At 36.2% G+C, this 13,816-nt stretch overlaps 1 protein-coding gene across 1 annotated transcript; it reads right to left on the reverse strand.

The window, feature by feature from the left end:
* LOC108661943 lies at positions 11,143–12,402 on the reverse strand. The gene is made up of 4 exons (XM_018120939.1): positions 12,220–12,402; positions 11,895–12,048; positions 11,599–11,735; positions 11,143–11,457 (listed from the first exon to the last, which is right to left on the reverse strand). The coding sequence occupies exons 1-4, from the start codon at positions 12,400–12,402 to the stop codon at positions 11,143–11,145; spliced, it is 789 nt and encodes a 262-aa protein (XP_017976428.1).

Consider the following 13,816-nt stretch of genomic DNA (forward strand, 5'->3'; position numbering starts at 1 on the left):
ATTCAGATGCCCAGCCTCTCAGGCTATATCAAGAACATCAAGTTTGATTACGATAATATAATAGAACTTTATGAACTCATACCAAAAATATAAACACTTACCTTTAGGCTAATAGAATTATAATCAACTTATTCACTGCCAAGATCACCGATGGATTATCTTAGTCATTACTTAATGCTATAATCACTGATAGGATATCATCATCGAATCAAATTATAACCAACTCTATCTGAGTTCCTTTTCACCCATATGCAACATATATATATCCATATATATTTTCAAAAATTTCAACTTCAAGTAATCTTTAGGTATATCAACTTCAATAAACCACTTGTAATATTAAAATAGCTGTAAAATTTAGTTTAAAATCATCTCCTCTTACATTTAATCAAATCATGCTCACCATCATGTGGGGAATACTCAAAACTGGTCTATTTGTTTTATTTTCATATCAGAGTCAATCACTAGTTGACATTATCCCCAAGCACCACATATCTTAAAAGTCAACTTTTCTTAGCCAGAATTTATATTCTATTCTCATGCCTCTAAGTCATAGCTCATTACCAATGTCTTTGCTCGTATAGGATTACTTAAAATCTCAAATCATCAACTCTTTCTAAGTGGATCTCTACAATTCCCGTAACATATTTTTATTACCTCACCAAGGGTAGTATTATTTAATCAAATCCTATCACCCTCGTTCTCTAAACATTAGTCACACAATTCAACCTTTGCCTACCCTTATCAAGCACTTTACCTTGATAATTACTCAAAATAAATTCAAACCTTGTAGGGGGAAGAAGGCACGTTTCACAATTTATGCCTTGCATCTACAGTATATCTAGACCGTAACTTCATCAGGTCTGCATAATGGCAAGATAATCATTGCCTTAGAGCAATATTTCCAAGAATCCTTATATTTTGCATCATATCTTTATACTTATGTGACATATCAGTCACAAGCCCTAACTTGACTATTATAGCCATTTGTTCTTTGAGCTTTAATGTTTTCTCAGTGTGAGAAATTTCTCGAATTTATCTCATCAGGGTGTCCACAAGGTGGATGCAAGTCCATAACTTATAGTTCAATGCCTAAAGCAGTGAACACTATCTCACCGTTGGAGTTCTACGCTATGCCATATTATACAAAAATATAATCTCATAACTATGACAATGAAATTCTAAGGTCCCACCTTTATCTACCAATTATAGCCCCATTTTATGAGCATATATTTATACATTGCTTGATTTTTCACAAGCCACTTATGGCCAGCCAAATTAGACCTCTCATGGTAAGTCAAACTAGTATATTGTTCTTATGCTTTTCGATACACTTCCCAAAATGCTTAAACACATCCTTTAATAAGATTTCGTTGAAGATCTAAACAATCAAAGGCTTAATTTCAAAGCTTCTCATAACTTTAACAATTCAATGTATGCCTGATAATATTTTAGCTCATTGACCCTAGCAGGCACTATTTTAAGATCTTCCAAGGTGTCCGTACTCTTATTTTGGACCGAACCAAACTAACTTAGTATATTTGCATTAATTATCCTTAAGCTTCTTATGTTTGTTATAACAATATCCTTATTTCACCCATCATTCATTTTATGGCTTTGTTGATGCATATGGAGCCTTTAACCTGTCTCAATGCATTCCACATATATACTAGAGCATTTTCAATCTCATGCCAAACTTATAATCATGTAACCACCAGTGACAATAAATTCCTCCATAGAATATCTCCTTCCACATTATGCATGTGAATCACAAAACATACCACATTCAAGTATATGCCTATATATTGATAACCTTCATATATTTCATGATCATGGAAACCACAATTTGCAAAGCAAATTTTCTATCTAAAATACGCAATCGAAACATTAATTTCAACATATCTATTTAACCTTTTGTGGTATGCCAAAATCGTCGTTTAGGCATATTTCACTACTAACAATCATATTTCTTTACCATAACATTTAGTACAATTTGATTAAGTAATTGTCTCCCAATAACTCTTAGTTACGTATATATCAAACTGTACACCACTTACCGTTGAGATCTGACTTTACTCTTTAGTTCTTAACCCATTACATTTATAAAGTGAATAATTTACTTAATTATTATATCTCGCCTTTGCGGTCATAAGATCAAAGTTTCTTAAACTTAGGATACAGAAACTCCCTCTTAGAGCATATCCAAAAATCAACATCTTCTAAATCCCTTACCTTTGGAGAAATCAAATTCAAGTCTAATCATTTTCATCATAGTTTGCATAATAATCCAAATAGACTCCTAAATTGATCTTTAAAGCAATTTGTATATCAAGGTCAAATATAGATCTCCATATGGCATTTAGATTGAATCAACATTTCTAAGTCATTGAACCTCAAACTACCAAATCCACAACCAATCTTTTAATCCTTTAGCTTCATGCTAAGCATAGCAAAATTCAAGCTCATCCTTAAAGTAGATTTGTTTACTAGCCTTTTACTTGATGACTACACATTAATTATAACAATCACTAATTTTCACCCTTAGGTTGATTCATGTGCTTATAAGTATAACCCATAATGGGTCAAATCAATTCTTGGGATCTAACAATCACTTAGTTGAAATCAAAACCTAAGGGCAGCAACAAGGGCAACTATCGAGGCAAGCGGGAAACAAGGAGATTCATGGGATCGGGCGAGCATGGAAATTGATCAAATTCAAAAAAAAAATAAAAGCCAGCAACAGTCGACTGCTCGGGTTACAGAACGTAGCCTGCACGGAGAGGGAGAGCAACTCCCAGTGAGTGCCAATAACCGAGAAACTTGGGATGTGACAGCATCTGGTGGGGCTAAGCAAACATTGGCATCAGCAGCGGGCACGCCTGCCACATGGCATGGGTAGCGGGACCTAACAAGGGAGACAACGGGGAGCAAGGAAAGGGATTTATCAACGTCTATGTCAACTGATGGGACATCAATGCAGGATTTTCTGCAAGAAGAGAAAGCAGAAAATTATTTCATGCAGCTGAAAGTATGGGCCGTGACTTTTGTGCATGGGAAAGGCCAACAAAGGCCAGAAAATGGGTTGGCGGACCCGATGAATAGCCCAACAAATGCCAACAATTAGGAGAAATGTTCATATAGCCCAATGGACAGCCTAACAAATTCCAATAACCAGGAGATATGATTGAAGGAAGTGGGGAACACAGCCCAACAGATGGACAGTTTACAAGTCAAACCAGGAACATAAATGCCCATCACTGGGTTATTTCATCATAAGCTTGCTCACGTGAAAGGATGAAAGGTCAAGTAGACATTCCCCCCACCCAAGAGTCCACCTCGGGTAAGTGCATGCATAATAAAGAACTAAGTGATGTTCCTTCGTTTCCCTCTTTCTCCAAAACAAAATTCATAGAAGTCAAGGTACATCTTAGGATACGGCGTAGAAGACATTCAGACACTAAAGTTTCAATTGATAAAATATTAAGTTTAGCCTCAGACAAAGCCATGGACATGGGGGAAAATGATGAGGACTCGGATGAAGATGTCATCTCGGTGAACTTTGCAGCTAGTTTGGAACGTGAGAGGTATTTCTAGTGCACTAATCTAGAGAAGAATCAATAAATTTTAGACATCTCAAAGTACATTTTTGGTTTCAAATTTTTTTATTCTAGGTGCCTCTCTGAAACTTTCTTATGCTCATGTAACTTAGAGGTTTGGTTCATGTCCCCTTCTTTTGCACTTTGTATTTCATAATTAATAAATTTTAATAGGGTAGCTAGGCCCTGCATGTCTTTTCCAGTTTAAAAAAAAAAGAAAAAAAAATCAAAACCAGCCTTCTCTAAGCTGTTGCACACATATTCAACACATTCGCATATAAAATATTTCGAAAACCCAACACCATTTATATATATGGGTATGACAAGCGTAATTAACATAGTGCACTTACCCTTGTGCACATAAGTATTGGTTTACACCTCCCTCAATGCTTAGATTTATAAACTCCAAGTGAATTACAATAAGCACTATTCATTCTAGTCAAATTACGCCCCTTAGTATTATTATCACACGTGCTCCTTTATATCGATCGTAAATACAATCCATAGTCATCTAATATTTCACCCATTGACAATCATGGGCTCAAATTATAGCTTCACCAATTGAGTAAGTTATTACGGTCTTATTAGTCCAGCTCCACTTTTCTCCATTCTTTGTCGGAGGGATACGTCATTATAGTACCCGTTGATTAGGAGCATTTGCTTTAAAATATTTTCGACAATAGTTCGTGTATTAGGTGGCATCTCAAACCCAGACAACGGCACCACTTATAACCTTTATATGATGTTAGTAATAGCCAAGTTACTAGGAATAGGAATTCATATAGCCTCTTGTCTATGACTTGTGCTGCAGTCACAAATCATAAACAAGACTTTACACTAACTTCGACAACTTCACTGAGTGACACAAGAGTTCTTAGGACTCTACTAAACGTAGGCTCTGATACCAAGTTTGTCACAGCCTAATTCTCGGGCCATAACTAGCGCAAGGGCCCAATAGGCATAGCCTACCAGACCCAAGCAAGCCTCTCTTTCTTTAAGATCTATTACTCAAAATTTCTAATGAATGTTCTTTCGAAATTAGACTATGAGAACAAAGTATATATATATATATATGTATATATATATAACATCCCCAAAAATAGGGTTATCATTCTTCAACCATAACCGATAAGGGTAATCAATCAACATGTAGAGTGCATAATAATCTCATAATTTACATTTCAGTAAATATATACACTAATAAGTGACCTTGACTATCAGCAGAGTGACTTTAAGCGTGGGTGCCGCTACAAGATACCATGGTACCCAGCAAATGGTGAATACAAATGGACTCTTCAATCTAGGTCCCAACTACCTTCGAATCTGAAAACATGAAGTTAAAAAGAGTGAGTATAAACCCAGTGAGTGAACATAAGAAAGGAACAAGCAAACGATATGGAGAGTTTTTCGAAAACATGATGCACTTGTGTAAAAACAATGCAATTTTATATATTATCAACAAAATTCGATGTCGTGCTGTTTTTCAACTCATGTTGAAACATTTAGGAAATTCAAGCAATGCAAGCATAGTAGAGGGAATCTCACTGCAGCGGAAAGGCATTCTATAGCATATAGTACAATCACATTTTTTATTTTCATAACTTGTCTATAGCATATATATATATATACATGTACACCACCACCACCTTACTTCGCTCATGTGCACTCCCTACACACACAAGGCAATATCATCATGTGCACTCCCTAATTGCACATTTCAATATATCATCATGTGCACTCCCTACACGCACATTTCAATATCATCATTTGCACAACCTACTCGCACATTCAAATATATCATCATGTGCACTCCCTACACGCACATTTCAATATCATCATACGCACTCCCGCCCACATCATTACCAGCATGTGCACTCCCACACTGTACACCCCCGGCATAGTCACGTGTACTCCCACATAGCACGTGCACGATTATAGCTATTATACAGTATAATCACTCAAAGCATAACACACATATCCACATAATATAGGAACACATGGTTTCATTATATCACATATTTGACCACATAAAAACATTTCATCAAGGGCTTGTTCCCATGAATGTTTTAAAGAAAAGTCCGATAAAACATTTCAGGTGATTCAATTAAGCACGTATGCATTTATCCCAAAACATTTTAATACAAGTTCACTCGCCTTAAGATACTGGGATATTACATCGCTATTAGTTCGGAGGAATATCTAGCTATTTCTACTTGCCGATCACTCATTATTTCCTCCAACATGCCACCACAGTCTACTATCTTTACTTTTGCACTTCTGCTTTCTTTTTTCACTTTGAGTCCATCATGTACCCATGGGTTTATTGGCTTGTATGTCATCGATTTTTCTCCAATCAAGTCAATCTTTGATTTCCTTGCTTGAATCACCAAAACTAAGCTTTTTTCTTCCTTTCTTTTTCTTTCTTCTTTCTTTCTTTCTTTTCTCCTTTTTTTCTTTCCTTTCTCTTTTTTTTCAACTGATCTCATCTATTTTCTTTCCAAAAGTACGGTTTTCCTTGCAAAACAAAGCCATTTTTCTTTTTAAATGCATGGTGGCAAGGTGAAATGGTGTGGGAGCATGAAAATGACGTTGGGAGCATGGAAGAGAAGAAGAAAATATCTTTTTGGCTAGAGATAAGAACCAGCCATGGGATAAGGATGAAGAGTCAAAGCTTTCTTTGGAAGCTTTGACCAAACTAATGGTAAAATTACCATTTTACCCTCCAAGGTTTTCACCATTTTTAATTGTATCTTCCTATAATCTTTTAATTTCAATTTCTTTCCATTTTTCTTCCTTAACACTTGTATTAATAAAATGTCAAGTTCATGCTTCAACGCAGTATCATCGAAATATTTAAATATTCAGTTACCCGCGCTAGCTTTATTTAATAAAAACACGCGAGCCCCATTAACGTCATTATTCTCCAAAATTTCCTCATTCTTACTCTCCCCCACTTAGATTGACCATATACTCTTTCTTCATGAAAAATTTTGACATTGAATAAAATATTAATATTTTAATATTATTTTATTAATAAAATATTATTTTATTAATAAAATATTATTTTATTCTAAAATTTTTCCCTTGCCTCCTTGGCACCCAAAATATCTTATTATGCCCGATTCACTTCTGATTCACTTTTTACATCATTAATTCATCCTTAATTGATATTTGACAAGTTCTATTAATCAACATATCAAAGTACAGGGCGTTACATAAATGCATTTCTCATGGCGGGTCATGTTCAGTGAACTTACTCTTTTAGGTAAGCACCTACATTCTAGTTTCAAGTTTCTTTATTCTTCAAACTATGAGATCGATTGCTTACTTCTCAAGTAAGCAACATAGAATGTACTAGTCTCTAGGTATCATCGATGTCCAGTATCAATGATACATTGACTAGGAACATTTAGAGATTATGCTTTGATCCATAAGGATCTCATAACTGCAACCCATTACAGTTCCCTTGCAAGGCATATTAATTTCATGGACTTCATCCAATTAAACTTATAACTTGTTATAATTGATGTCTTATTGATGAAGGAAAACCTTTAATCATTCAACATGAATGATGTTGTTACATGATTGGAATCAAGCCTTAACCAATCCCAATTGGCTGCAAGGCTCATCCCAACACACCACACCAAAGTTTGATTTGTCAAGCCCTACTCTATTTTATATTTGTCATGTCATTCATGTGCTTGATAGAATGTTTGCATAAGTGAATGTATCGAAAAATCGTTAAAAGTCGGTATTATACCTAGTGGTACAATTAAGTTGATTAAAGCCTCGAACTAGGCCAAATAAAGATTTTATGATGTATTTCAGAGTTATTGAACCTTAGAATGTTTTAATATGGTGATTTCGAGTTCCAGGATTGATTTGGAGTTAATTCGAGAATTTTCATAACGTAGGGGCAAAATGGTGATTTTACCACCTAAGGGCAAAATTGGAATGTTGGACAGAATTTTTGAATAAGATTGACTAATTAGGGCATGATTTGAATTGGAGAAGTGAAAAATTTTAATTTCGTGTCCACGGGGACGTAATTGGAATTTTTAGAATTTTACACCATCATGACACTTGTCAAACCCCTGAATTTCACCCATTATTTTTATTAAGTGAGAGATTATATGTGGTGGGAATGAAATGCTTAATTGTTAAGTTTTAAGCATGGACCAATTACATGGTGACACATGGTAAATTTTAATCCTTTTATAATTCCTTTTAAAAAACCAGCACACACTCCTCCCAAATCACTCTTATGGCCGGCCAAGCAAGGGAACAAAGAGAAAAAGAGAAGAACAAACCTTAGGAAGGAAAAATTCAAGAGAAATTGTTGGATTTCAAGGAATCAAGCAAGTAAAGGTAAGATTTTTTAATTTTAGCTTGTGATCTACCTTTCCCATGCATTCTTTTTCATTCTCCAAGGCTGAAATTCAAGTTTTCAAGAGGCAACCTTTACTGGCCAAATATAGAGAGAGAAAAGTTTTGGTGATGAATTTTGCTAGATTTCATAATATCCTAGTGTTTTTAGTCATTTTGTGATGTTTGGAAGGAAAAACAAGCAAGAAAATCACATGTTCTTCAACCTCCCTCATTTGGTCGAATTTTCTATAGGGCATGTTGATGATGGATTTGGTTATAAATTATGTTATTTAGCTAGGAATTGATGATTTATGGTATCGAATATCGAAATCGGAATGAATTTCAATTACGGTGAATTAAGTAATAATTAAGCTCATTGAGGTACTTTGGTGTATTTGGAATGTTGGAAGTGTAATGAAGATATTTGGAGTTGAATTGGATGTTTTGGCTAATTAAATAAGGCATAGTGCGAGTTAGGTCGAATGCCAATTCAATCCGATCATAATTGAACCCACGTAGAACACCATCTTTAAGTGATTATTCGGACAATTCTCATTCAATGTCATGCATTCATATAGAGCCTGAAATAGTTTTATAACAGTTTGGCACAAATATATTAAATTACATGTCGTGTATTATGTATAGGTGGTGAGCCCTTTGATAAGGGTAAAGATATTGTGCCCAAGGACCGAGAATAGAAGTACTCTTACCACTCCAAACTCTGCTATTGTGAGTAATCAAATGTTCATCTTAATTATCTAAAGTGGTTTATACTTGTTTTAAGATTTTAAAGAATAAGGCACTTAATTTGCAAATTATTATGTTTTACATTTTAAATGTTGGTTAAATGAATGGGATTTATAAATTATTCTGNATTATATATATATATATATATATATATATATATATACATGATTTGAATTGATGGCTTATGAAATTGTGGTAGCATGAATGGCTGAAAATTGTGGTTTTATGAATTATATAAATTGTTTTGTCTTACATTAACAGGTTGGATAGTACTATATTAGTCATGTTATGATACCGAAATTTTATTGATTTGGTGGATTATGTATTTAGCTTACTGCAGTGGGCGAACTTCTGTGGACCAGCCTATTAGAAGGGCACGGTAAACCCAGTTATATTTTACCTTAGTATGAAAGGCACGGAAGGTATCTCCTAAGGTATATTTAGAGTTCACTTCTTATCGAACCACCACGTGAGGCTGAAACTCAGCCAACGCCAAGGAACGACTACGTTTTTAAACGTAAAAACATGTTTTATGTGTATATATCGTTTTAACAGCCTCGACGAACTCGGTTGGATGCCCGGGCCAAGTTGTCACCGAGTACGAGTTTTGGCATGAGTCAAGTTTTAAGAGAGTCATAAGCCTTACTGATTATTTTTAACGAAATGTAATTGTTTCATATGAATTATATTATGATGGGATGATTTAACTGTCTCCATTTACTCGGCTTTAGATGTTGTAGATGAATTTTACTTACTCACTAGGTTTGTAAAAACTCACCCCTTCATTTTATCCATTTCAGGCTCAGGACAGTCTGTAGACAACCGATTTTGTCGAGGGTTGCTTTTGGATTTGCATCCTTAGAAATCGAAGGTCTACAGTCTTGTATATTTGTGGTTATTGTGGGGTCCACATGTCATTGTAGAATATTTTGTATACTTGGCTACGTGTGCCACTGTATGTATGAATTTATTTTGCTTTTACGTTAAAAAAATTATTTATGTAGAGCTCTATAAATATTGTTTTATAAGAAAATGAAATATTTTATTTAATATTTTTATTTAGTTCGATTAGCCAAAATTTTATTTTAAATGGATGATTTAGATTACTAAAATTACTTTTAGATAAGAAATGTATATTTTTCGATCGTATGTTGTATTTTCACCAGGTTTCAAATTTTTTGGGTAAAAATGACCAAAATACCCTTGTGTGGCAAAAATTACTTTTCTTTGTTTTTTATTTAAAAATAGTTTATATTCTCTTAAAACATGACATTTAGTAACTATTGCTCACAGGGGAGATGTAAAATTGGTGTAAGAGCCTTGCGAGGTTTCGGTTGACATTCCGGGTAATGAATATCTATCGAGACATCACGGCGGTTATCACGAGTTCGAAAGGAGTACCGGCTCGTGACAATTAAGTTGGTATCAGAGCTTTTGGTTTTAAAGTTATTTTAAAAACTATAGTGTCAATGTGGCCCTAAGTTAGATTGAATTGAGTTGAATGCATACAATTGCATATAGAACCTAAGGTTGTCTAAATTCGTTCTGTTTCTTTTTATAGATCATCATGCCTCCTCGACGTGGACGCTCACCTCTCTTTAGATCAGTCGAGAGGGGAAGAGGCCGTTCTCAATATCGTTAGCCAGATTTTATAGAGGGGGAATCAGCTGCGTCTACCTTTCGTGCAACACCTGCTGCTGAACATACTAAGACTCTTCCACATTCTCCACCTCTTCCACCACCTATTGGTATTTTTGCTATGCCTCTTGAGGCAGTTCAGGCATTGGTAACTTTTCTCACTGCTATTACTGGCTAGGCTCAAGCTGGTCAAGTTCTTCCTGCTGTTCCTCCGGCCACTCCTTCAGTGCCACCGCCACCTTCTATTCCACCACAAGTACCTGATGTCTCCATTTCTAAGAAACTTAAAGAGGCTACGCAACTCGGTTGCATTTCTTTTACGGGTGATCTAAACGTAATCGCAGCTAAAGATTGGATAATTCAAGTATCAGAGAAACTTATGGATATGAAATTAGATGATTATATGAAACTGATGGTGGCCACAAGACTACTTGAAAAGAGGGCCCGTACTTTGTGGAATTCAGTAAAATCTCGTTCTACTACTCCTTTGACCTTGTTAGATTTTCTGAGGGAGTTCGACTGCTATAGAGTTCTACTACTCCTGTTCCTTGATCTTCAACTCATAGTACCTAGACCTCAAATCAATCTTAGAAAACACCATAGCACCCTATACCTGATCAAAAAGGTCGTCGATCTGTGGTAGAGGATATTTATTCTTGATGGTCACTCGATTCAACTGACGGTAGTCAATACATAGCCAAAGAGTGCCATCCTTCTTCTTTACAAATAGAACTGGCACACCCCAAGGAGAAGTGCTAGAGTGAATAAAACCCTTATCTACCAAGTCTTGCAACTAGACTTTCAACTCTTTTAATTCTACCGGAGCCATTCGATATGGAGGAATAAAAATAGGTGCAGTACCCGGGAGTAAGTCAATAGAGAACTCAAGCTCTCGATCAGGAGGTAGTCTCGGTAATTCATTTGGGAATACATCAAGGAACTTATTTACTATTGGGACATCTTCTAACTTAGGTTCCCTCTTTGAGGTATCAATCACATGTGCCAAATGAGCAGGATACCCCTTTCGTACTAGTTTCAAAGTTTTAATAGCCGAGATTACACAAGATGGTAATACTCGACGTTCCCTTGCAAATACAACCTCTACTCCCTAAGAATTTTGAAGCACTACTTCCTTCCTGAAATAGTCCACCTTTGCCCGATGTGTGGTCAACCAGTCCATACCTAATAGTAAATCAAAATCTCGAATCTCTTAAGGAATTAAGTCAGCTTTGAATTCTTCCTCACCAACCCTTATCCCACAATCTCTACAGTAAGTGTTTCTAATCAATTGTTCTCCTAGAGAGGTATGGACTACAATCTCTTCCTCTAAAGGTGACAGGTTTCTATCAGAGAAATATGCAAGTGTCTTGCTCACATAAGATCTATCTGAACCAGAATCAATTAAAACATGAGCTTCTCTATCAAATACAAGCATAGTACTTGTCACGGCACTAGGTCAAACTCGAGCTTCTTCCTCTGTCACTACAAAAACTCTCATCGAAATGTGAGCCTATGGTCTAGGGGATGGACGTGCCAGGGTATTACTCCCCACATCAGACTGTATCACAACACCTTGCCGCGATTGTGACCCAGAAAAATCTCTTCTTTGTGTATCGATACGAACAGAAGGAGATGAAACAGCTATAGTAGCTCGCACTAACTGTGGACAAGCCATCCTTATGTGACCTTGCTGTCCACACTGAAAACATCATATCAACTATCTGCACAGTCTGGGATGAACTTTTCTACAATTCTAGCATCTGTTAAAACTCTCAAAGATCTTCCCAGGAGCACTCGTCACTGATCTACTGAATCTAGAAAGCCTCTGTTGCGACTATTGAGACGGGGGTCGGGGTGATGCTACTGAAACCGCGATGGTACTCCTTGAAGTAGATAAATCCTTATGCTTCTTCGAGGGTTGACCAGAAGATATATTCGAATTCCTCATTTTGGCAAACTCAGCCCGAATTCGCCTGTTCTCAATTGCAAGTTTCTCAGCCCGCAAAGCTATCTGCACAACCTCTTTATACGACTCCTTACCTGTCACTGTCATCTAGTCTCAAATTTCATTTCAGAGCCTTTCCTTAAAATAAGTAGCCTGATCCTGCTCAATCCTCACCAGATCGGGCGCATAAGACATTAGCTCATTAAAACGAGCTTTATACTTCTCTATTGTCAAGCTCCCTTGTTTCAGGCTTAAGAATTCCCTCTTATTCTCCTTCTGATGAAAATAAGTGTAGTACTGCCCATCAAACTCCCGTAAGAAATTTAACCATGTTAGAGGAGTAGTAGAACGGGATTTCACTAAGTTCCACCAAGTACGGGCTCTCTTCTCAAGTAATCTACTGGCCACCATCAGCTTCATATCATCATCTAATCTCATATCATTAAGCATCTCTGATACTTGAATAATCCAATCCTTGACTGCGGTTGTGTCTAGATCACCCGTGAAAGAAGAGCAACCAAGTTGCCTAGCCTCTTTAAGCTTCTGGGAAATGGAAACATCAAGTATCGGTGGTGGAACAGGAGGTGGAGGTGGTGGTACTGAAGGAGCAGTCGGAGGAACAACAAGAGGAACTTGACCAGCCTAGGATTGGCCAGTAATAGCAGTAAGAAAAGATGCCAATGCCTGTACTACCTCAGAAGACATGGCAGGGACACCAGGAATATTGGTAGGTGGTGGAGAAGGTGGAGAATGTGGAGGATGTGGAGGAGTCTCAGTCGGTTCAGCAGCAGGTGCTGCCCAAAAAGTAGATGCAATCGATACCCCTTCTACAGGATCTGGCTGATTATGTTGAGAACGACCTCTTTCCTTCTCGATTGGTCTAGAGAGAGGTGGGCGTCCACATCGAGGAGCCATGATGATCTATAAGAAAAGACAGAACAAACTTAGATGACTTTAAGTTCTATATGCAACTATATGCATTCAACTCAATCTAATCTAACTTGGGGCCACATTAACACTGTAGTTACTTTTTAAAATAGCTTTAAAACTAAAGGCTCTGATACCATATAAATTTTCATGATCGGGCACTCCTTTCGAGCCCGTGACAACCGCCGCGAAGTCTCAGTAGACATTCATTACCTAGAATGTCAACCGAAACCTTGTAAGGCTCTTACATCAGTTTCCACTTCCCCTATGAGCAATAGTTACTAAATATTGAGTTTTAAGAGAATATAAACTATTTTAGATCAAAAACAATCAAAATAAAATTTTCGCCACAGAAGGGTATTTTGGTCATTTTTACCTAAAAATTTTGAAACCTGATAAAAATACAACATATGGTAGAAAGTTATCCATTTTCAATCAAAAATAAATGTTTGTAATCTAAATCATCCATTTGGAGTGACAAGTTGGCTAATTAGACTAAATAAAAATATTCGATAATATATTCTATTTTCTTATAAAACAATTTTTATAGAACTATGCATAAATAATTTTTGTAGCGTAAGAACAAAATAAATTC

Source organism: Theobroma cacao, chromosome 5, assembly GCF_000208745.1.
Source record: "Theobroma cacao cultivar B97-61/B2 chromosome 5, Criollo_cocoa_genome_V2, whole genome shotgun sequence".
NCBI classification, from domain to species: domain Eukaryota; kingdom Viridiplantae; phylum Streptophyta; class Magnoliopsida; order Malvales; family Malvaceae; genus Theobroma; species Theobroma cacao.